A 25233-nucleotide genomic window follows, 5' to 3' on the forward strand; every position below is an offset into this window, starting at 1 on the left:
TAGTTAAGAGTTTACATCGACTTTTTCGCAGACGAAGTCGCGGGCTTCCGCTAGTAAACTAATAAAACAAGTATTTTAATGTCAAATATTTTATTAACACTAGTTTTGCAAATCATCTAACAATCTTTTCACTGAAGGTTATAGCTACATTCTCCTCTATGTTATTACAGTGGGCCTTGAAATCGACGTTTGCCCACGCGTGGGTCTTGCTCTTGCCGGGCTGGGCGTGGGGTTTGGGCGGCGGTACGGACGGCTTGAACGCCATTTTGGACCCGTCGTATTGCGATAGTATTTGCATGGGTGTTCTGTGATACAAATGAAAGATATTTTTATTCAAAGGACATCTTTGTAGTGATGAGAAAATAACGAGGCAATTGTAATTAAATGTTTGTTCATATCAATCACGACCTGTCAGAAAAACTGAGCGTATTGGTGTAGAATCTGGCATTAGAAATATATACCCTCCTACTATATACCCTGTTATATATTAGTATTATAATATATACCCTGTTATTTATTAGTGGTAAGAAATAACCGATAGGTAAATAGGTTGCCATTGATTAGGTTGAATATTGCTGCCAGACACGTTATTCATACAAAATTGAATAAACCATGAACTAGATTTAAGGCAACTCAATAGTTAAACATTTATCATATTAGGCGATTAAATAATTAATGAGGGTATATGGCCTGGAAAACGTTACGTTTTCAATTATTCGGGTATATTCGTCTGCGATTTTTTAAATTAACCAATGAAGGAAGTAGATTAAAAAATAGTAGATTGTTATACAAGGGGCTAAAAAGACCCATTATATACGAGGTATTTTTATACGCCTAAATAGAAACCGAGTTTATAATGGGTTTAGCTCCACGTGTTACACTCTGCTTTTCACTACGATTGCGAGAAAATAAAATAGTTTAGTACAATGTTCAATGATTTATTTTAATTAAAAATTAAATGTACAAAGTCTGCAATTTTGGATATTAAGGGAGATGCTTTTACCCGGTAACATAATTTCCGACTACTGTGAAGATGAATAATGAATGTGAGGTAAACGTGAGAGATAATAGTTTAAAAAACTCCTTTCGTAAGTAAATCCATTCGTTGTTGTTTTCTCCACTTATTAAATTTTTCGTAGGTATTCGTAGGTATCGTAAGTAAGTATTTAAGTAAATGCGTCTCGACTTTGATGGTAACAGATTGAAAATTTCATCCATCTCCAAATTAAGATTACCATTCTCACTAGATGAAGAACACAATAGCAGTTATTGTTGAAAAATATGTAAGTTACGGTCACAAATTTACAATGAATTTCTGAAAAAAATCAAGTGAAGAAGTTATTCACGCCAATTGTTTTTTAAATTCTCGCTTTTTAATTTTATTTTTTTGACATGAGGAAAAGGCAAAGGTATTACACCGTAAAGGATGTCCCATGTCTTCAAATCTCGCTCTATTCGCAACTCAATAAAATTAAATAAAAAAATAAACGCATTCCACAGACAAGAACGGTGCATTTCATTCCAATTTAAAGTTTTTATTTATTTTTCAAAACAATCGGCGCCTTACCTATAATGATTCTACTTTCGAATAAAACCTCCTCCGTTTTATAGTAGGCTAGTACTTGGCTAGTACTCGTAACAGACAAGAATTAAAAAAACAAAATTACTTTAGCCCCTAGAGGCTAATATTCTTGTTTAGCCCCGCTGTGGAGTGGTAATATGACAGTGTTTTTGAGCAAGAGTAGTGAAAAAATCATTTTATAATAACCAGCCGCAATTTAACAGTTGTGTGTAGGCAACCTATGTGCAATGTGTCAATGACAATATTATCTATCATTTATTTCTTATCCCAGATAAATAACAGATGAGGGTATATAATTGTTATGCCGGATCTCTTACTATACCTCCGTCAGTAAGGCGTTCAAACAACTATAGTCGGGCAAGTTCGTTGATAACACTCCCATGATATGCGGGAGACAGGGGCAGACTGCGTGGGTGTGAAATGGTGCGTGCGGGGAAGTGACGTGCATCAGCCGTGAGTTTTTCATTCATCGCTACACGCCCTCCGGCCCGCGCGACACATCGGGAGTGTTACGAACGAAGTTTTTTTTTATTTGGACACCAACAGATTACAATTAAATACAAATACATATATTAACAAGAACTAAATTAATAGAGGTATAATTGTAAATCTACTTATAGGTAGTGACTACCTACTACCTATAGACTATTAATACGATATTTAGACTAACATGCTTATTTTAACTATTATTAATTTAACAAATTAAAGAAAAACAAAACCAAGTAAAAACACAAATAACACAAAAGGAAAAGAAACTAAGAATAAAAATTATTAGAACAGACATAAAAATAATATTTCAAAAACTAAAAATGGAGAAACTAACGTTAATGTGATGTTATTAAACCGAGTAAAGTGATAAAAAGTAGTTTTTAATTAACCGACTTCAAAAAGGAGGAGGTTCTCAATTCGGTCGGTATTATTTTTTTTTATATGTATGTACACCGATTACTTAATTTTCTTTTTAAATTTCGTATTACTGTCACTTGAGATGTTGCCAAGCTATACAACTTACAACTTGTTGAGTTCCGCCGGCCAGCTCCCTCTAGTGAGCAGCGAGGCGGCGGCGCTCCGCACGGTGGGGTGGTAGTGCTTCCTCAGCGCGCACAGCTCGTGCGCGGCGGCGCAGTGCGCGTTGCAGTGCTCGGGGGAGGGGGACAGGGGGTCGTAGCGCCCCGACCCCACCGTCTCGTCCGTCTCGAACAGCGACGTGACCGCTTTACTTTGCTGGAAGTCACATTGGGATAGTTGAGAAACGTTTAGTAAATAACACAGAGTAACCTAGTCTTTACAAACTGCGTGATGAAGCCGGTGTAACCCACAAAAAAAAACAAAAATCACGTGTCTCTTTGACATCCGCATTTACAAATTTTTTCATAATTTGTATTTCAAAATTTAACACTAACAACAATTATGTAAATCTATACTAATATTATAAAGCTGAAAGGTTTGTTTGTTTGTTTGATTGAACGCGCTAATCTCAGGAGCTACTAGTCCGATTTCAAAAATTCTTTCAGTGCTATTTTTCGAGGAAGGCTATAGACTATATAAATTATTCTCGTATTCCTACGGGAACGGGAACCACGCGGCGTCAGCTAATTAATATAATAACCAATAAAAAAATACTCCATTTTATTTCATTAGTTTTTGAGAACAATTTTAAAAATATTTAAAACATAAGATGCCATTTTTTTTTGAATAGTCTTGAAAATTACTGATGCTACGTTTCATATTGTAATGACAAGAGAACGTATTCGTTTTTGGATTTCATATTCGTGACGGGTACGACACCGTCGTAATACGTACGTTTCATATTTCTTTTTTCTATTCTTCTGTATATTATTGATTAATCTGTGGTAAATAACTATGAATCTATGTTTTTCCTTTTTACATAATATCTTAAGACGCGCTTTCACCAAGCTCTGTTTGTTATTTTACAAAGTCTCAAATACACTATTCGCTTTGACATCCGAGTATGAATACTCCGCTACTCTGCTGTTTCCAGCTTCAGACATCACTACTTTCGTCATCTTGCTGATGACCCCATGTCATACTCAGGTATACCCCAAGTAGGAGGGGGAAGCCTCACTATTTTTTTAGATCTCCCTGTCAACGTCCGTTCAGCCTTTTCCAATTACACTTTTCCGGGAAGATAGCAGCTGTTATACGTGGTAACAGAAGGTATTCACCCATGGACGATTAGCACTATGCACTAAGATGATGATGATGATGACGAGTGGTAGGGCTCACCTGCGCGAGCTGGTGCAGCAGCGCCAGGGCTGCGAGCGCGGCGTGGTGCTGCAGCTGCGCGGCGGCGGCGGCGAGGCGCTTGCAGAAGGCGCGCAGCACTATGATGATGATGATGACGAGTGGTAGGGCTCACCTGCGCGAGCTGGTGCAGCAGCGCCAGGGCTGCGGGCGCGGCGTGGTGCTGCAGCTGCGCGGCGGCGGCGGCGAGGCGCTTGCAGAAGGCGCGCAGCACTATGATGATGATGATGATGATGATGATGATGATGATGATGATGATGATGATGATGATGATGATGATGATGATGATTATGATGACGAGTGGTAGGGCTCACCTGCGCGAGCTGGTGCAGCAGCGCCAGGGCTGCGAGCGCGGCGTGGTGCTGCAGCTGCGCGGCGGCGGCGGCGAGGCGCTTGCAGAAGGCGCGCAGCACTATGATGACGATGATGATGATGATGATGATGACGAGTGGTAGGGCTCACCTGCGCGAGCTGGTGCAGCAGCGCCAGGGCTGCGAGCGCGGCGTGGTGCTGCAGCTGCGCGGCGGCGGCGGCGAGGCGCTTGCAGAAGGCGCGCAGCACTATGATGACGATGATGATGATGATGATGATGACGAGTGGTAGGGCTCACCTGCGCGAGCTGGTGCAGCAGCGCCAGGGCTGCGAGCGCGGCGTGGTGCTGCAGCTGCGCGGCGGCGGCGGCGAGGCGCTTGCAGAAGGCGCGCAGCACTATGATGACGATGATGATGATGATGATGATGACGAGTGGTAGGGCTCACCTGCGCGAGCTGGTGCAGCAGCGCCAGGGCTGCGAGCGCGGCGTGGTGCTGCAGCTGCGCGGCGGCGGCGGCGAGGCGCTTGCAGAAGGCGCGCAGCACGGCGGGCGACACGCGGCGCGCGCGCGCACACATCTGCCAGATCGCCTCCACGATGATGGCCGCGTCGGCTTGCGTCGCGCCTGAAACACATCGACACATTTCAGAATTATAATCAGCATAATTTACCGTCTGTGAAGAAAACAGAAAACAAAAAGAATCAGTGTGCTGTTGCTAACTTCTTTAAATTTTTCAAAAAACAAAGCGCCATCTATGAGCCTCAGGCATAACTGCATCACAAAACGCTCTTGAAGTGTACAAAAAGGGATTGTTTCAAAGTTTTCTAAAAACTCCATCTATTGGTAGTTTAAAATAACATACATTGTTTAACTATCTATAAAATAAAAAGAGTGTGCTTTAGAGTTTAGACGATTAAAGTAAAACTTATTTCATAAATAGAATAATATATGAAACAGAAACTTGAAATAAATAGAAAATTACTAGCGCCATCTCTCGTATGGGATTACCTGTGTTATGTCGTAGTTTATCAGTGCTACAATAGATGGCGCTTTTAAACGGTATGACATTTCGGTTTTCGTACCCCATTCACAAGCTCACACCCCAAGCCCAGCGCCACCAGCCGCGCCAGGACAGCCACCAGCTCGTGCAGCACTCACCTGCGTGCGCGTGCAGCGTGTTGTCGTACAGGTGGTTGTGGAAGCGCGCGGGGTCCACGCTGAGCGCGTCGCCCGCGCCCGCCAGCACGCACAGCACGGCGCGCACGCACAGCAGCCGCTCGCGCCGCGCCACTAGCTCGTCCGCCACCAGCCGCGCCAGGCAGCCACCAGCTCGTGCAGCACTCACCTGCGTGCGCGTGCAGCGTGTTGTCGTACAGGTGGTTGTGGAAGCGCGCGGGGTCCACGCTGAGCGCGTCGCCCGCGCCCGCCAGCACGCACAGCACGGCGCGCACGCACAGCAGCCGCTCGCGCCGCGCCACCAGCTCGTCCGCCACCAGCCGCGCCAGGATAGCCACCAGGTCCGAGTAGTACTCCAGGTTGATCACGTGCGTGAACCTGCAGCGACAACACACTCCAAACTGTGTCCAACATCAATCGAGTAGTTGGAGACATGCATTTAGGATTCAAATCTGATATTGCTACCGACATGTTAAGATGACAAGGCTTACGAGTTTGACCAGCAAACCAGCCAACAAGTGTCGAAATGGCTTCCACTGAACCAAAACCGAACCAACTAAGATTAAAATGAAGACCACGTTCACTGTTTTGTGACTATTGCAGTGTTGTGGTATGGTAATTCTTGCCAGAAACTCTTTTTGTGGCATTTCAGATGGCAAATTCATTGAAAAAGGTCAGAGTTGTGGAACGAAAAATTTTTGGGGTTTCCACAATGCCCAAGGCTATTATTGTGATTGTGCTAGTGAAAATTTTTGACAAAAGCTTTTCAAATGTGAATATTTAGAATTTAAATAGGAATTTGGCTGACATTTTTCCCTTTCTACTTAGAGGAACCCGTTTTAAGTTGACTTACAGTAGATTCCCGAAAATGGTGTTAATATTTATCTTGATTTTTTTGGATTGGATTATTTTTCGTCATCTAAAAGCTACAAACTTGGCGATCCCGAGGAGCGCGGCGGCCAACAGCCCCGAGCGCGGCGCCGTCTTCAGCAGGCGGAAGTAGATGTGGAACACGGTCTTCGTCACCTCCGTCAGCAGCTTCTTGCGCGCCGCCTCGCTCTCCATCGCCTCCGTCTCCAGCAGCTCGCGCTCCACCTCTTTCAGTTTCTTGGCGCGCTAGTGGGAAACAAATTAAATTAATGCAATGGACATGGCCAACTTCTGTATGGCACTCAGCCTAGAACCCAAAACCTATATTACAATTACCAGTCCTTATTTTTTGGATTCAGTGAAGAATCAAATTATTATGTACGCAAACTTCAGATAAATTATATATTTCCTAGAATATGTAAGCTCTTATTTACTTTCGTACATAAGTATGTAACCATTGTAATAATGTAATATAATATAAGACTATTCTACTACTTCATTAGACTACTTCATCTTCAGCAATAACTAAGTTGCAATAAGTAAAGAGCTTTCTTATTCTTTGGTTCGTTTGAAAGTTGTTTAACCATAGATTACAGAAACCGCAGAAACGGAACGTTTATCTAATAGAAATCAAGTGTAAATAAACAAAAAAAGAACTCTTTATACCTGAGGTAGTATTCTGAAGTTATGGTTGAAAATAAATTATACCTAAATTCTTAAATTAATTTTTTACTTCTTTTTAATATAACTTTCATTTTTGTAATGAGGTATCAGGTAGCTAGGCAAACATAGGCCATCTCCTTTTAGTTCTTAAATATGTTATTGACAATACGAGCCACAACGTCTGTCGGCCATAAAGGTCTATATTTCAACTGTTTCATGACGTAACGTTAACAAATCCCTTACATACGGAGCGTTTGACAAAAAAATTAGTTTGGCGTTTAGTACATCAAGTAACATTGTAACGTGACGTCGTGATGAAATAGATGACAGCGTTTTTGACGTTTGGATAATTGGAGAATTTGGAGAATTTGAAAAACACATGATTTTTAAATTAAGTTTTATAAGAAATCCTTAACTATTATTAATTAATATTGATATATTTCGAACCCTTATTCCATGTACTATGCGAAATTAATATTGTTTATATTAAATTTGATATGAGTCAACTATCCTATTCTGGAACTGGAATAACAAAACAAACGTGCCTGGACTAAATTGAGGACATTCTCAATAGAAGATAACAAGCAGATACCATTGAATAAGCTGGTTTCTATAACTCCCTCTCTTCTTATTCTCGGCCGGCTGCAAGCGCTGCTTCACCAGCTAGGTTATCAGATGCACTGTCTGCGACACAAGTCGCACAACTGGCTGGTTACCTTCTTCTCCATCTTGGAGAGGTTGACGATCCTCTTCTTGTGCTTCTCCTCCTGGCGCTTCTTGTGCTGCAGCTCGGCCTCCTGGTCCAGCTCCACGTGCTTGATGTTGAGCGACAGCAGGCAGTCGAGCGCGGCCGGCTGCAGGCGCTCGCCGCGCCGCTTCACCAGCTGGTTGATGAGACGCACGATCTGTGATACCAATTGCACTTGTTGTATACCCTCGCAAGTAGTTTGCGCAGGAACGAAGGCACGAACAAAGATATTAATTTATTATCAATAAAAGATAATAAATATACTTAAACACTACATCACTATCTAGCCCCAAAGTAAGCATACAGAGTAGCTTGTTGGTACTAAGATAGTTGATATATTCATATACATTATATAAATACTTATATAATGTATAAATACACACAGACACTGGAAAAAACCCATATTCATCACACAAATATTTTCCAGTTGTGGGAATCGAACCTACTACGGCCGTGGATGCAGAAAGCAGGGTCACTACCCACTACGCCATGCGGCCGTCATATTGAAATATAATCCTGCCTGTGAAGCAATCATAAAGGAAACTCTTTCACTTGTGTGCAAAATATAATAAATTAACAGCCAAATCCGGTTCGAAGGACCAAAAATTAGGTCATATGCTTCATAGACAATTTATTATAGCAAAGATGTATTCAGTATTTTACGTTTAAGAAAAACAATTAGGGTTATTTTCAACATTTAAGCCGAGCCGGATCTAACATTTCCAAGTGGAAGCCGCGTCCATCGGCTACGAGGCTTAGCGTGTCGGTCGCTATATTGGTCGTTAATACTTACATCAGTGAACCGCAGACAAGCGGGTTGCAGGGAGCCGCTGGATGCTGGCGGCTCGAGACCGTTGTTCGGAAGTCCATGCAAGCGACCTATGTCCAACAGTGGACGTCCATCGGCTATTAACGATGATGATGACTTACAGCGAGTGTGATCTCGCCCTTCTTGTCCTCGGTGAAGACGCTGGCGAAGCTTTCGGACACGATCGCTCGTGCGCGCGGCTCGCGACTGTCCAGGAAGGGCACGACGCTCTGCGCGATGTTGGTCGCGTAGTTGAAGTTGGGTCGCGCCACCAGCAGCGTCGCCATACAGCGAAGTGACAGCAGCGCCAGGCTCACTGTGGGCTCGTCGAACTTCCTGTGGATCAATAAATAATCTGCAACTCTGCTACAACGCAATAAATGATTATATTGTTAGGAGAATTCTGAGATGACATCATCAAAATAGGGATAAAAAGTGGTGGTAGTGCGCCAGCAAGCCTATATAAGTCATTGCTCACTTAATTCTGGGCGATTTTCGAACAGCGACTACAAGTAAGGTCAAAACTCTGTCCATTTTGAGTTTTGAGAATTTGTTATAAGATTTGTTATAATTTGTTGCAGCTAAAATATATTAACGAGTTAGACCTTTTTTTTTTTTTTTTAATTCATTACTATTGTGCAATCAGCTGCAACAGCTTTAAGCAAATTGCTTGTGGGTACTACATGGCATCTGTAGCTGACCTTCCATTGAAGGCCATGCTGATTTATTTTATTTGTTAATTTTTTGTATTTCATTTGTACATTTGTACATTCTTATTATTTTGATTTTTTTTTTTTTACAGGAGATCCCATATGTAGGCGCGCTTTAGCCTTCTAACATCTATTGGATGACCGAGGGCAGTAGCAAGTTTATTTTCATGGGTGTTTATGCGATTTTTATAGCACATTGATCTGAGTTCAACCTCTTCTTTTACTGTTTTTATGTCAAGATACTCATGTAGTTCCGATATCTTAGTGAACCATGGAGCATTTGTGATGGTTTTTAAAACTTTACTCTGAAATCTTTGTAGTATTTCCAAGTTTGAGTTTTTGGCTGTGCCCCACAGTTCAATGCCGTAGGTCCACACTGGTTTTATTACTGTTTTATAAATGAGCAATTTATTACTGAGTGAGACATGCGAATGCCTTCCCATAAGCCAGTTAAGTTTTCTGAAGGTTTGATTTAGTTCATCGCGTTTTTTTACTATATGCGTTCTCCATGTTTGTTTTTTGTCTAGGTGTATCCCAAGATATTTTGCGGTGTCACTATGGGGGATAATATCAAGTCCCAGTTTAACAGGAGTACATTCGTCCATTCGCAAGGTAAATGTCACATGTGTTGACTTCGTGGAACTAGCTTTGATACGCCATTTAATCATCCATGAATTTATCTTGTTCAGGTGTACTTGTAGAATATTTGAAGCCATATTTGCGTCTTTGTTATTACACAATACAGCTGTATCATCAGCAAATGTAGCGGTGAGTACGCTGTTTGAGATAGGAATATCTGCAGTGTATAATAAATAGAGTGTGGGACCCAAAACGGAACCCTGGGGAACACCTGCTTGAATGTCATGGAAGTTCGAAAACGCGTCATTGATTTTCACTCGAAATATTCTTTGATTGACATATGACTTCAGTAACATGAAGAAGTTGTGTGGGGGGCAATGTTTGGCTTTAAAGAGCAATCCATTGTGCCAGACCTTATCAAAAGCCTGTTGAACATCCAAAAAAACAGCCGAGCAATATTGTTTACTTTCTAGGGCTTCTCTAATTTGTTTGACTATTCTGTGTACCTGTTCCACAGTGGAGTGTCGGCTTCGGAATCCAAATTGATGCTGGGGAATAATTTCCCTTTCATGAAGAATGGTTTTGAGTCTGGACAGAGTTATTTTTTCAAATACCTTGGACAATGTTGGTAGTAGGCTTATTGGTCTATAAGATGTGACTAGATGCGGTGGCTTCCCAGGTTTCGGTATCATAATAATTTCCGAAATTTTCCAAATAGACGGGTAGTGGGATGTTCTCAAGATGCCATTAAAAAGCTGAGTCACAAAGACAATCGCTTTTCTTGGAAGTTGTAGTAAGACCTCTGCCGTTATTAAACAGAATCCTGGAGCTTTGTGAAGTTCAAGTCCTTTTATTACTCTCCAGACCTCTCTGGGGGTGCAGCTTTTTATTGGTAAGCTTAGTTGAAGGTCGCTATCCAGAAAATCTGCGACTTCTCTATCAGTGTCTGGGTCGCCGTTATTTGAAGTAAAAACTTCACTTAGAAACTTGGCAGAGGCTTCCGCACGTTCATTATCTTTCCTGGCCCATGTACCATTATCTAGTTTTAGTGGGTGTTTTATGATTATAGGCGAAGCTTTGTTAGTCTTTACGGCTCTATACAATGAATATTCATTGTTTTTCGAAGCAGACAGATTAATCAGTTTATGTTTCAATGTGTCATTTTCTACGTCTTTTAAATAGGATGTAAGTTCCGCTGCTGCCAGGTTTAGCGCCTTTTTGTCCAACGGATGACGACTAGTATGCCAAACTCTTCTGAGCCTCCTTTTCTCTAGTACCTTATTTTTGATATCCATGGGTAAGTTGTTACTACCTGGCGTGTATCTTATATCCGGTGTAGAAATCCATGCTGCAGTTTGTATCATGTTTGTTATGGTTTCTGCTGCTTCATCAATGTCGTCATTCGTTTTGAGTGGAACTTTTAGCGATAGATTAGTATCAATATATTTTCTGAATGCTGACCAATCAGTTTGTTTGTTGTATAGACATTCTTTGGCGGGTCTTGAAATTATTGATGTACTAACCGTACTTAGTACTGGTGTATGGTCTGAGCAACTATCATAGCAACTATCTATACTTATATACAAGTTTGATAGCCCTTTATATATATAGAAGTCTAAGAGGTCCGGTAATTTGTTGGGATCTGTAGGCCAGTAAGTTGGTTCACCTGTACTTAAAATACTGAGGTTATTTTTGATTATACTTGAATTAAGTTCTCTGCCTCGAGGTAGAGTTAGTCGTGATCCCCATTGCACGTTTTTGGCATTCCAGTCACCACCACAGATGTATCTATTTCCAAGCGTTTTAAAATATTCTGTGAAGTGAGTTTCCTTTGGGTTTGGTTTTGGGGGGCAGTAAACAGCTGAGAGAGTAAGTGACCCATGATTATCGTACAATACAATGGTTGTAGCTTGTAAGTGAGGTGTTTTGTAGTCTTCAAGGATATCATGTTTCAAAGCTTTCCTTACAATTACTGCTGTTCCAGCATGGGCAGTTCCATCAGGATGGGGTGTTGTGTATGTTATATAGTCTTTTATAGCAAAATTGTGGTTGGTAGTAAGATGAGATTCTGACACCAGTAGTACGTCTATTTTGTGGATTTTCAATAGTAGTTCGACGTCACTCTTATGTCCAATCAGACCATTAACATTCCATGTTGCCAATCTTAGAGTAGCCATTAGATTATCTTTTGTATTACTGTGGTCAATAAGTTCATCATTATTGACATTTGGTCTATTAATTTATCTAGCTTTTCAGCTTGTTTTGTGAGTAGTATTTCTAGCTTAGATTCTGTTGTAGTTTCATCTTTGTTCTGAATTTTAGCGACTTCTGCATATGTCCTAGTATTAAACTGGCTTGAGGAGTGTTGTCTAGTATATGCGTGTTCCTTCTCCTTTGATGCGAAGGGTCTATCTAATTTTTGTATATTTTCTTGTTTTCCAGTGCTTTGTTGTTGGTCTTTATCCTCTGTTTGTTTTCTTGGTTTTATATAGTCTCTTCGTGAAGTATTTCTTTTGCTTTTGTTGATTTCTACATAAACTTCACAGCCTTTGTAGTTTGCTGGGTGATTACCTAAACAGAGGCAACACTTTGCTGGGGTATTCCGGTCTTTTTTTGGGCAGTCTACTGTGTTATGGCTCTCTGCACATTTCACGCATCTATATGGCCTAAGGCAGTTATTCTTAGTGTGGCCATATTGCTGACACCTTTTGCATTGGGGCACATTTGCCTTTCTTATTGGATCTTCAATAATGACCTTTGTATTGAATATATGGGTAATTTTCTTAACCTCTGTATTGTTTGGATGTGGGTCTAGGTTTACAAAGAATGTCGATAGTGGTATTTTATTAGGTCCATATCGAGTATTTATTATTTCACCACAAACTGTGTTTCCGGACTGCTCTATAGCTTCTTGTATTGCCTCTTTAGGTGTACTTGGATGGAGCTTCTTAATTACAATTCTGTAAGGTCTTGTATCCTTTCTAGAAAAGGTGTGTCCAATCAGATTGTTTTCTCTCTCTATAGTCGGACAACTAAGTCTTAATTGGTTTCGGGTAACAATTTTGATGGTGAACTCTTCTTTATCTAATTTTGATCTGATTAGTTCGTTCAGTTTTGCAACATCTTCAATGCCATATAGCATGATGGGTGGAGGTTTGAATACATGCTGTTTATTGTTTGTAGGTAGGGTTTCAGAATCATCTACATCAATATCCAATGATCCGAATTGGTTTGACACTGGTATGTTCCCTTTTGGTGATGGTGTGGTCGACATATTCTTTCGTTTTGGGTTTCTGATTGTAGGTACCCTCTGCCACTCAGGTTGTTGAACAGATGTATGTGTTTGGGATTCCTTGTTGTTGTGTTCAGTGAGATCTACAGGTGGTTCTGTATTACTAAAGCATGGTGCACTACCTGTAGACATGCTCCTTGTTCTCACAAATAGGCTGGGATGAAAAGCCTGCTGAATTAGTTTCTTTCCAGTAACATTAACATGCACTGAAGCCTGGTTACTCACTCCAGTGGTGTCTTCGGTAACGGTAACGGTAGCCCGGATACCAGAGAGCGCCGGGGGTTAGACCTTTGATTTTGTTTAAATTCTTATTACAAAGTACATGTGTGTGTAAATAAATTATTTGTAATGTCTTAATTTTTATTAAATTACCCAACTGGTTCCTAAAAATATACTTTTTTCGCTTTCAGCGGTGGGGAAGAAAACTACAGACCATCGTAATCTGACGTGCTAATTATTGAAGAGTATTTTTGAAATCAGTTTTTTTTTGGTTTCCTTACAAACCAATATTAAGGGCTCATACTTGATGGAGATACTAAACAACATGCAAGGTTCATGTTCTTAATGTTCATCTGCCGTGTTCGAGTAACTGCAAAAATCTCCTCTTCGGTTGCCCTCGGAATTGATCTCTTTATAACTGGTCATGGTCATGGTTGCAAGCTGTAGCTATGTAACATGAGAGAAAGAGAGAGACATAAAAACAAGGCAATTGTAATAGAATATGTTTGCCCCATTCGCACCACCTGTCATAAACGCAATCTCTGAGTGGTTGGACTTTAGAAACGATAAAAAGTTTGCAACTGACCTGTTGTCCCCCTTTTTCTGTCGCAGCACATTAGCAGCCTTTTCCAACCTTTGCAAATATCTCTTGTAGAACTCTAACAGCTCCTTTTCATACTTGTATAAGCTTAATGTGTCCTTTTTCACTGTAAACAAAAATTTGAAGAATATAAAACGATTGATTAAAATAGCACATAGTTTGCATGGCTTATTTTATATTCTAGTTAAAATTAATAGAAATTATTTTTGCAAACTACAAAGCAAGAAAAACCAGACCAACAAAAGTCAATTTTACCTGGGTAACTAAACTTTGGTTTTTCTTTTTTTTGTAAAATTGTTTAATCGTAATTTTTTTTACTGGAGCAGTTAATTGTAGAGCCATCTCATATAATTTCATGATGTTAATAAATATATTTATAAGCTAAGGAGCCTCGGAGAAAATAAGAACAAGGAAGACCAGTTTGCCCATGAGTACTTCCATACCTTTTTCTAATTCAAGGTCGAGTGATAATGACCAACTTACTACTGCATTCAGTAGTGAGTTCCCTGAAATTCTTGGCCAAAATCTTTACTTCTTTACAAGATAGTGCCGCAAAGTATCATTATCATTTGATAATGATGATAGATTGATGCCCACTTTAAATCCGGATTTCCCTTGGTATAAAAAAAGATGGGAAGATGTTCAGTTTAGTTTGCTACTATTATGTGGGTTAGTAGGCTGTTCTCTTCTCTTCTTATGCTTGATGATAATAAATGATTTGGATTTGTACAAGTAAATATATACAAATATAAATATGAAAGTAAGTCTGTCTGTCTGTCTGTTACCTTTTCACAGCTTAACAACTGAACCGATCAAGATGAATTTTGGTATAATGGTAAATTGGATGTTGGAGCAAAATATATATATATATATACTTTTTAACCCTAAAATAAAAATAGAAGAGGGTGTGTGTGAGTGGTTGAAAGTTTGTAAAGAAAGTCCTTCCTTTTTAGAGTTACAGTTTTAAAAATTTGTTCATAAATCTTAAAAAAAATACGAATTATAATTCAAGAATTTTTGAAATTGAGCACACACAAAGTTTTCATTGATTTCTACGCGGACGAAGTCGCTGGCCTTCGCTAAGCAAAAATAAATACAGAATAAACATACACTTAATGTCAGAGTAGTCTTGATGCCTTATCTTATAGTCAGGCAGGATGTCTCTAAACACCTCGGCAGCAGAGATGGTGGCAAGCTTCCTCACTGACAGCAGGTTCAGTGCTCCGTCCTTCAACCTCTCTTCCATCAGGTATAGGATTGGGAACAAGTTCTTTAACTGGAATAGCAGATATGTCAAAGCAGTTTAAAAAACTTGGCAACTAAAATGAAGATGTCTCATAAGACATTACGACCTACGTACAATAGCCAATCACATGGCCAAGTGCAGGGCCCAGAAGGAAGAAGAAGAAGACATTACGATTTCTTAGATTAAGAACTTTTATTGGCAACTATTAAAATAACAAAGAAAATAAATTCATAGATTAGGGAATAATTGATGTATTAAATGGTGCTAAAAACATTTACTAAGTTACTACACAATTAATTAATTCCTTAATTACAAAGATGCTTGAAGACCATTGAATCAGATTAGCTTGCACATTTGCATAGGATATAAAAGAAATTTTAATGAATTTAACTATTGCACTATGATGTATGAATTTTTTTAAACAGCACAGCAAATCCTGCCTTCTGAAAACAGTGGTACAAAATACAGTAGTAGGTAGTACTACAAACAGACTAACCTGTTGTTTCAAAAGTGCTTGTTTAGTTTACAATATCCTTATATTATCTGTTTAGATGTGATACCTCGTAAGTAACAATTTTTGGTAAAAATAGATTTTGATGCAGAAAGCTTTAAACAGCTTTTCCGGTGGTAGCCCGTAAATATCTTGTAGTACGTACATTAAAAACGTTTTTGGTTGCATAAAACGACTTCTAGTGATACCTAAAAGGTGTTTCTTGTCTCTCCTGTAAAGTTCGTCAGTTTGCACTTACGAGCTATCAAATCTAGACCGACGATAATTGAATTTGAATAGGTACATAATAACTGACAATGACTCAGATACCTTTTTTTCTGGACTCTCCAACAAAGATGAACAGAGTGCACCAATCCTCAGTTTCTCATGCCTCAATTTGTCCCTCCTCGCAGCCAACAGCTCCACCGTAGTGACCTCATCCACCTCATCAGGCTGACTGACGTTGACCTCATCGGCTACTTCCATACCCGAGTCAGAGCCTGAGTCTGTCTTTGACTGTTCATTTGTGTCAGCTCGCTGATTCAGATCATTGTCATCTTCTTGCTCCGATTCAGATTCTAAAATTTATTCAAAGTTGTTCAACTAGTCATATATAATTCTTTAACTTATACTTATTACTTATACTTATTATTAAAAGCTTCAAGTTGAACTTGGTGAATAAACTGTCTAATTAGAATTGTATGTCTAATCTACATTTTTTTTATCACTACTAATTCCAATGTTCTGAAATATAATAACCTAAGGTATATGATTTTAGTTGTTAAAGCTTGTGCTTAACTTTAAAGTTTATTATTTTAATGGAAAACAAATTTATAACACAGTGATGTTGTTTGGCCTCAGAAATAAGTATTATGGTGGTATTTGCAAACACTAATTTTTTACACACACACACACACACACACACACACTACACAGTTTAATTTAAATTTAATGTGGTTACTTATAAGTCTTAATTCATACACTTATTGGATGATCACAAAACAGAATTTTGTATGATACTTCCTTGTACATCAGCTAAGTGTTTAACTCTGTAATTTATAGGCATTGAAGTTTCATTTACTAATAATATGTACAGCTTGTGTGGATTAACTTGATACCTGGCTCGAATGATGTTTATGTGTTTGGTAGCCAGGTGTGAAGTTAATGTGCACTAGTTATACTGATTTTAAGCTACCTTCACATTCTTCTTCTCTTTCCATCACTCCATGTTTAGTCTTGATAGGCAGAAGAGGTCTCATTTTCTTAGCTGGCCGCTCTGACTGTTCTTTTTCATATTTTTCCTCGACGTCACTGTCATCTGTGTCACTCTCAGCTCCACTGTCACTGTCGGAGATGTTTGTGTCGCTCTGTTTTATTGGTTTGGGCATTTTCTCTTTGTTGCGTTTACGTTTTGAGCCGCGTCTGGAAATACATTTTTAGTGTTAAGGTTAATTTGTCACAAATTTGTAAAGTTTCTTTCACATAATATTTACAAGTAAATATAATATTATTCAGTATGATCAGCACACTATGCGTCAATTTATTAATTTGATTGAATTAAATTTTCTAATATAAAATGAAACAGTAAGTTTCAAATAATTTCAAAATACTGCCTAAATTCTTTAAATCATACATCCATGAGCTTAGCATAGGCAATAAGAGACAAGTTTGTATTAACAAAAAATATCTTTTCCTATTTTCACAAACACAAAGATAATCTAGCAATGCTTGGCTAACTGTTAACTTATAATCTTGTTGCTAAAAACACAAGTTGTATCTAAAAAGTCTTTTTTATATAGAAAACTTAGAACTTTGCAACTTTGCAGTTGCAGAAAATGTAAAGCCTTTGCCAGGATTATAATTATAGTGTAACAGATAGGTTTTGAACCTAGAACCATTCTAATTTAAGTTAACTCTTTAAAGATGGAGCTATTGCCACTTTCTACTCAATAATTAACTGATTAACCAACTTTAGAATGCCTCATTGCTGATTACAAGATCACACCATCCCTTTATAAGAACACCACAGATTATTGATAATGACCAAGAAAGAGGCTTAACTTTTGTGGCTCAAATGTATTGTAATAATAAGGATTAAGGAGTTAAGGCCCTTTCCAAGACATAAAGGTGTAAAATAACCAATTTCTGAACTCCAGGTTGTTATTGAAAGTTCTCAGCCCAATCTTAACACCATTAGCCAAACAGTCTAACAAAAAAAGGTTGTCTCGGGTCACTCAACAGAAGTGATAACTTAAACATGCTCTATGAGTGAGAGAAAGGGCAGCCAGACAGAGTGACGCTGTAACGCGTCACGTTACGAAGCGGTTTACCCTCCCATAAGAAGTTATCACTTCGAAAACAACAAGGCTAATTAACCGCTACTTACTTAGTTTCCGGTTCATCTGGTATATTAGATAATAACTGGGGCTGTTTGGCGAGCCTTTGGACTATGTACTGCTGTTCGTCCTCGTCCAACATGTCTGCCCATTCGTTACTCGAGGACTCGCTGTCGCTGCTGTATTCAGGCTGGGTCTGCACAGGCGCCTTCTGCTTCTGAACCTTCTGTCTGTGCCGCTGCAACTTCAGCTTACCCTGCTTCTTCATTTTGTTAGTTATCTGATTGTTCCTCTTCGTTTTACTGATCTTTATTTTGCCTTTTTTCTGTGAAAATACGCGGTTCACAGGTTAAAACGAAAGCTGTAAAAGTATCACAATTGTGTGTTAAAGATTATAAGTATCAATAATTGTATTAACTTACCGCCATTTTTAAGCTTAAATTAAAAGCCTCTTTTATTTAAATTCGAGAAATAACACTGCTAAAAACGTTTAATTATAATAGAAAAACAACATGCAGCATGTTTTTGACATTTGCAAAATAATATAACTTTTGACACTGACAGTTCTAAAGACAAAAAATGGCGTTGACTAAAAACGTTTGAACATACGCAAACATCAGAGAAGATATTTGTATTACGTTTTTATAAATCATTTTGTTTTGGATCCTCTAAATTGAAATCCTCTAGCAAATAATAAATTATACAAAATTTAATTAGTTTACAGTTTTCATTCATTTATTCACAAGTAAAATCCACATGCTTACAACATTAAAAAAGAATTATACACCCGTAGCAGTTGCGTGGAACGACAAAAACAAGTTTTGTTTTGAACGGAACCAAACTTTCTAAACGTCATGTCAGTTGAGGAGACCTCGAAACTTTATTGTAACCATGCCATGGGAACTTAGAAGAACGTGAAATCTTCATGAAGCAGCGCCATCTATATCCTAGATTTAAGATTCCAGGATAGTAAATACAATTACATAGTTGTGTACGTACTAGAATGTTTTTAGAGATTAAGCCCGTGTAAGTAGGGAAAAAAAACCGAAAAAAAAGAATTATTTATCCTTTTAATTTTGACGCGTAATAGAAAGAATGTGTTTGTATTTCTAAAGCAAAGGGATTATTAAAGAAAAACAGTAAGTGTACATTAATTTCAACGATTTTTCACATAGGCATTTAGCCTAGTGGTGCATAACAAAGGTACAATATAATAAAATCCTGAGTTCGAGCCCGGGGTAACAAAGGAAAACTTTTTTTCTTTTTTTTTTTTTCTTTTTCTCAATTGGTTTCTTCAACTATTACAAATTCAAAAATGTCTCTCCTTTACAAAAAATATGCATTATTATTTTTATACTTTTTACTATACTAAAAATACCGTATCTAGTCACTAGATGGCGCTATCACATTTGTTCCGAAAAAAGTTCGAGTAGCCTATCTATTTCCAATAATACACTGTAATCTTTGATTGTAACTTTTAAATTGTTGTATTTCTAGTTTTCCTGACTTTGAATAGCAGTTTGGCGCAGCTAGTTCCATAACAGACATAGTGTTCTAGTGAAAAAATGCTCGGAATTTATATTATGAAGCAGCTTTGTCAGTGAAAAGTTACGTACAATGGTGCCTCAGCAACAGAGGCGAAGACGTCGCAGGGCAGCTCTATCTAGGGCTGCTGAGCGGCGGGTAGTGGTCGTAAGAGGGGCCGGTGGGTTTGGCTTCACCATAGCTGGGCAGAGGCCCTGCGTGGTGTCTGCGGTAGCGGCGAACGGGCCGGCGGAACGAGCTGGATTACGGGCAGGAGATGCATTGCTCGCTGTTGACGGTGCGAGTGTAGCGAGGGCTCCGCATGCGTCAGTCGCTCGGCTAGTCGCAGCAGCCCCGGGGCCGATAGCGTTGAGCGTGACGCCGCGAGAGTCTCCGCCCACCGACACGGAAGACACGGAGCCTGAGGAAAGGGCTAGGACGAGGAGGAGGTACCCCCCGCCTCGTCGGAGGCCCCAGCCGGCTATGCTGCATCATCCAGGTAGTGTGATCTTCATAGAAAAACTAACATAAACTAATACAGTTTCAGAGAGAAAAAATTAGTCTTAGAATTATTTTAAATATGGTTTATAAAATGTTTACTATAGTTTAGTTAATGTGATGAAGGGACTAAGACCTGCAGAGTCGCTAAAATGTTTTCACTCCAATTTTATGGAAAAGATAGTGTTAGGAGTGGGTATGACAAAAGTCTAGCGGGTAGGGGTCAAACCACAAATTTTCGTTCATGAGTTCTGCCTCATAACTATGGAGGTATTGCAACTTCAAATTAGATGATATAAAAAGTAAATATAAAAAACTACTCTTACATCTACCACATTACAAAGCGCAAGACAGTTTAAATGCTACTTTGGGAAATTTTTCATACCATTTTGGAAAAGTATTTAGCAATGAATGATAGTAGTAAATGTTTCCAGATAACTACCAACTAGCACGAAAGGGATGTTAGTTTGAGTAAGTCAATCTTTTAATAATTGGAGCACTGTGTCACTCAGCACTTTTAATTTAGTTAAATTTTTATTGCCTTGTCACAAATGTTCTGCACTAATGAAAACAATGCTCTGAGAGATGGTGAACATTTTTGGTTTTATGTATTTAAGGTAAGTTGAAAACTTATCCTGTATGTCTCCAAAAACAGAGACCAGTATGCCTAGCATCATATTATGTGAAGAGAAAAAGACAGAATGTCAACCAATGGCAGCAGAGTAGTACCAGTCCCATCTTTTCCATCCCAACACAACCAAAAGAGATAGTGTGACATTTGTCTATTTCTCTTCACAAAATGAATCATTTAGGTTTTTTTCTGATTGTGTAAGTGCCTTAGGCTCTTTAATGGGACCTCAGCAACATCATCAGGGGGACTGAGAGTAGTGAGGCTTTTTTCCTTTATATGGTTTTCAACTTGCTTCAAATGCTTGCCCAAAGATGCTCCAGCTTAGTCAAGTTGTGTGACAAAAACATTACTTAAGTGTGCCCTACAATTAAGTAATGTTTTTGTTCTTTTTGTTTTCGTGCTTTTTTGTTGTATATTTTTTGTTGCTATTGAGAAAATTATGTGTTATAAATTTTTCAGGAATTAAATGTTAGATAGGGATTTTCAAATACAGTAAATACTTGATTATCCATGGATGACTATATTAGCATTTCTTGAATAATAGTGCAAGTGCTAGTCAATCTTGTGGCAGACGGAAAATCTTATATAAATCTTAGTATTTATGGTTTTGGTGTAGGATCAAAAGATCTCTTGCATTTCATTGCCCAGCCAAATTTGTTAGCATCCTATTAGATCAGCTTTGAAAACCCAGGTCAGGTTAGGCCAAGGTCTTTAAGCAGGTAATAGTGAGATTTCACTGGTGTTCCTCTCGCACCCACTTCTACTGCATAAACTACCTAGTTACATAGTACTTTTTTGCTTAGCTCATTAGTCAGTAATACAAAATAATTTTAGTTCATACATTCAATAGCGATGATGACAGTTTTTTTAAATGTATGTTAATATGTAGCATGCTAATATTTAAACGATTTTGTAGAATGTAACTTCTATATCTATGTTATGGGTATCTGCGATTTTTACTTTCTTCAGAGTTACAGGGATTTAATAAGTCATGTTTGCAGCTGTGCTATGGATGGCTCAAAAATGCACCATAATAAATATTTATGATTTGTATGGGCATTAAAATATATTTAAGAATATCTTATTTGTGCATTCATCTTATATGTTATACTTCATTAATGAAAAATGTATTATGTTGAAAGATTTTTGATTGATTTTGAAATCATATAATCTTATTTATTTTACAACATCAAACATCCTGACAATCCGAATGTCTCATAAAAATCAATATATTCAAACCTAGTCATCATCCTCATTATCCAGATTTACAGTTACTCAAATGCCTTTCAATTAAAATTAGTTGAAATTTTACTGTATTGCTATAACAATCCGAATGTGTCTTAAAAATCAGTATATTCAAACCTAGTCATCATCCCCATTATCCAGATTTATAGTTTCTCAAATGCCTTTCAATTAAAATTAGTTGAAATTTTACTGTATTGCTATAATGTGTTACAGGGTGTCACGCTGCGCCAAGCACTTCAGGCGTCAATGAAATCCTACAGAACTTGACTCGCGCTCAGCTCACGCCAAACCATTTAGCACGTCTAGAATGCCGTGCCGTCGTAGGATACCTAGGCACCATAGAAACTCCCCAAGCATCTCCCAACGCTGCTCCAGGTAATGTGAGGAATGCTGTGAGAAAATTGAGGCAAGAAAGAAGGACAGCTGCACCAGTTCTGCTATCAGTTCTTCCCAATGCACTGCTTTTACGTCGTCCGAACGCCCAAATACTCGCCCAATATCAAAGAGAGAGGATACTGTACGCCGGGTGCGGTTCAGATGCCGACAGACGGTTTTTCGGATTGGTTACAGCCGCTGAAATTACCGATGTAGAGGTAGAGGCGTCCCACAGTTGTCACGTCTTCGCCGTCGACCCGAGAATGGCAGAGCACGACATCCATATAACAAGAGCGAGAGAGTTCCAAATCGCTTGCACCAGGGACCCAGTTGCAGAAAGATGTTTGGAGTTTCCACCGTCGGCGGAGTACGTAGTCGGCGTTGTCAGGGGGATGTATTCTTTGCCTCCAGACGATTGTTCGAGTCCGACCATACAGCAGATATCTAAACTGGCCGTTAAAAGCGAAAGCCCAGCGTTAGGCAACTTTTCGAGGTGTAACCGACCAGTGTTCCGCACGCCGAGAGATCGTAGACCGTGCAGACACGAGGAAGCCAGAATAGAACCACCGGATTTTATCGCGAATTCTCCGCAACCCAGCAACCACAGTGAAGTGACAACCACATCGAGCAACAGCGATTCGGGCATCGGTTTCCACAATGATTGTAGAAATATCGCTGATAGGATACTGGTTGTTGATTTCGCTGGCCAGCAACCAGCGCCGGGAAGGTTCCGGCAAGAGATGCCTCGAAGACCGATGGGTTTGGTCGGATGCAGTAGCTTCGAAGCTGACGGATCATTCCTATCCAACACCACGCCTGTTGTAGACGGTTTTGGAGGTCAAGGTCGGCCTTTAAACCTTGACGATGTAATTCTAAACGCGAACGAACCCCGCCACGTGAGCGTGAGGAACGAGGAAGACAGCTACAACTATAACAACATTTACGGCAACGTTCCGTCCGGTTCGAGAAGTTTCAACGGCGCGGTGTACGATCAGGTTTACACTGAAAACGAAGGGCACTATGAATTCATACCGTCCCAATTAGAAATGGATGAGATAGACAGAGTAGCAGAGACTTTTAACTCTGTGGAGATTTACGAAGAGAGACAGAGGAGATTCGATTACCAATCCAACGAATCAGTTGAAAATGTGACAGTTATATCAGGTACAAGTAAAGCTAGTGTGGATTCAGTGTCAGTATACTCGTCCCGGAGTCACGAGGAGGCTCGACCGTCCAGGCGGAGGCATCTGCAGGCTTCGCTGGATGACATGCTGGTGATAGGGCTGAGAGATCAAGCCCCTGAAAGTAGTAAAGATGATCATAAATTTGTGCATCCTGCGAGTGTGAAATGCAAGGTGGGTTTCGCGCTTACTTTTTTCATGTTTTTTTATTTATTAGTAAAAAAAGACCTAAATCTACACTATCGAAGGGAATGAAAACACGCGTGTGAAACTGGTTTATACGTAAAATCAATTATTTAAAAAACTTTGATATCAAATTGTACTTGTTACTTAGTCTGTTATTGCATTTCGTTTCGTTCATGTTATAAATAATTTCGTGATATCTGGCAATGGTTATAGATACAATTAATTTTCCATAATATACTTAAAAAAGTAAAACTGAAAAGTAAAAGATTGATTTAGCTCTAGCTACTAGGCAGGATGGATTTATGTAAAATTTACTCCGCGAGTTTTAATTTCCAATGTAAATCTTTCAATACGTACGTATAAACATAAAATCTTTTAATTGCCAGGTTCGCAAATCTCGTCCACTGAACATCCTGTCGAAAACCAAGTATATTCTCACCGGAAAAGCGGAGCGGGAGAAAAAGGCGAGTGAGGAGAAAGCGGAGAGAGCGGAGAAAGCGGAGAGACGAAGAGCCATCAGCGCCAGCGCGGGGGACGTGACGCGCGCGGGGGAGGCGGAGGGGCTGCCCCTCGCCGCCAGCGAGCCCGATCTCAGGGACTCACAGGTATGTCTAGCATAGGTGACTACATGTATTTGAGTACTGCAACCTCGATTATCCGGACGCCAGTTAAAAATGGGAAGCCGTAGAGGGGATTTTCGGATTTATTCGAGTATGTCAGATAAACCTAATGGAGTCTCATGTTGTTGAGTACTCTCACCAACTATGATCCCTCTCACCAGCTATGATGAATATTGGTGATTACGCGGTAACCCAAATAAAAAATTACTTCAGAATAATAAGGTGGTTAATAGCTAAAAAGTATGCATTTCGAAAATCGGACGATTTGTGCCTAACTCATGGAAATAAGAGGGTTGCAAAGGTGCAAAATAAAATCCTCGTATTTTTGTTCTCGAACCTCGATGGCGATATTTTTTTTAATTTTTAAGGAAAACAACAAAAAATATTCTCTGACGATTTTGGCGAGCCAAAGAAACGGATATTGTCTTTAAAGTCCTTGATTATTTTCCCCACTGCTGAAGCAGAAATTGTATAATAACCATTATTTCTTCCTATCAGCAAATCTACCAATACTAATGCGTCGCTTCGCTCGAGTAATTACACGTTTAGCATCATAGCGTTTATATCAATAGACAGATATGCGATTATCCGGATGGCCAAAAGTGATCAAGTAACTTTTGATAATTACATGAGGGACAATGTAAAGTAATTCATTCATTAAATGTAAAGTAAAGTAATTCTCCTAACCAATTAATTTACATGAATGTAAATTACAATTATAAAAACAGTTAAATGGTAGAATATGATTATACAATTCGCCAGTATATGGCGAATTGTATAATGTACCTATTTCAACATTTATTGTATACCAGCTAATGTAACTGTACAATTGCAAATAAATAAATTGAATTGAATTGAATTGAATAAATGTAAAATTAGCTTGGCTTCATACGTTATTCCGATTTTCAGTTAATATAAAAATATAATACAAAACACTATTAAAAATATATAAAAAAATAAAACTCCGGTGGTCAGGGCTACTTTGTTTAATTCTTATTGTATAACTAACGGACGCCCGCGAGTTCGTCCGCTCTTAGACTCTTTAATCCAGCCCTTACAGTAGTATCGCTGTAAA

The 25233-nt window shown here is 39.1% G+C and overlaps 2 protein-coding genes and 1 long non-coding RNA gene across 3 annotated transcripts in view; 1 reads left to right on the forward strand and 2 right to left on the reverse strand.

Annotated features, from left to right (window-relative positions):
* Positions 1-73: 73 nt before the first annotated feature.
* On the reverse strand, positions 74-18472 carry LOC112057690 (nucleolar complex protein 3 homolog). The gene is made up of 13 exons (XM_024098198.2): positions 18321-18472; positions 17949-18223; positions 16758-16984; positions 15893-16140; positions 14937-15102; positions 13812-13932; positions 8548-8761; positions 7586-7774; positions 6271-6452; positions 5506-5714; positions 4606-4784; positions 2595-2806; positions 74-305 (listed from the first exon to the last, which is right to left on the reverse strand). Exons 1-13 carry the CDS (start codon positions 18324-18326, stop codon positions 113-115), a joined length of 2421 nt encoding a protein of 806 aa, XP_023953966.2. The 5' UTR covers positions 18327-18472; the 3' UTR covers positions 74-112.
* Positions 1080-2584, reverse strand: LOC128199325 (uncharacterized). Its single transcript, XR_008251976.1, has 2 exons — positions 2249-2584; positions 1080-2209 (listed from the first exon to the last, which is right to left on the reverse strand). It is a non-coding gene; the product is annotated as an uncharacterized LOC128199325 (long non-coding RNA).
* Positions 18473-19368: 896 nt separating the features above from the next.
* The window catches only part of LOC112057688 (regulator of G-protein signaling loco), a 104447-nt gene continuing 98582 nt past the window's right edge, over positions 19369-25233 (forward strand). The window contains exons 1-3 of the mRNA XM_024098196.2: positions 19369-19921; positions 22010-23526; positions 23925-24143. Coding sequence (XP_023953964.2) covers positions 19516-19921; positions 22010-23526; positions 23925-24143 — 2142 coding nt within the window. The 5' untranslated portion in view covers positions 19369-19515. The remainder of the gene's footprint in view (positions 19922-22009; positions 23527-23924; positions 24144-25233) is intronic.

This window comes from Bicyclus anynana, chromosome 22 (assembly GCF_947172395.1).
Source record: "Bicyclus anynana chromosome 22, ilBicAnyn1.1, whole genome shotgun sequence".
NCBI lineage: Eukaryota > Metazoa > Arthropoda > Insecta > Lepidoptera > Nymphalidae > Bicyclus > Bicyclus anynana.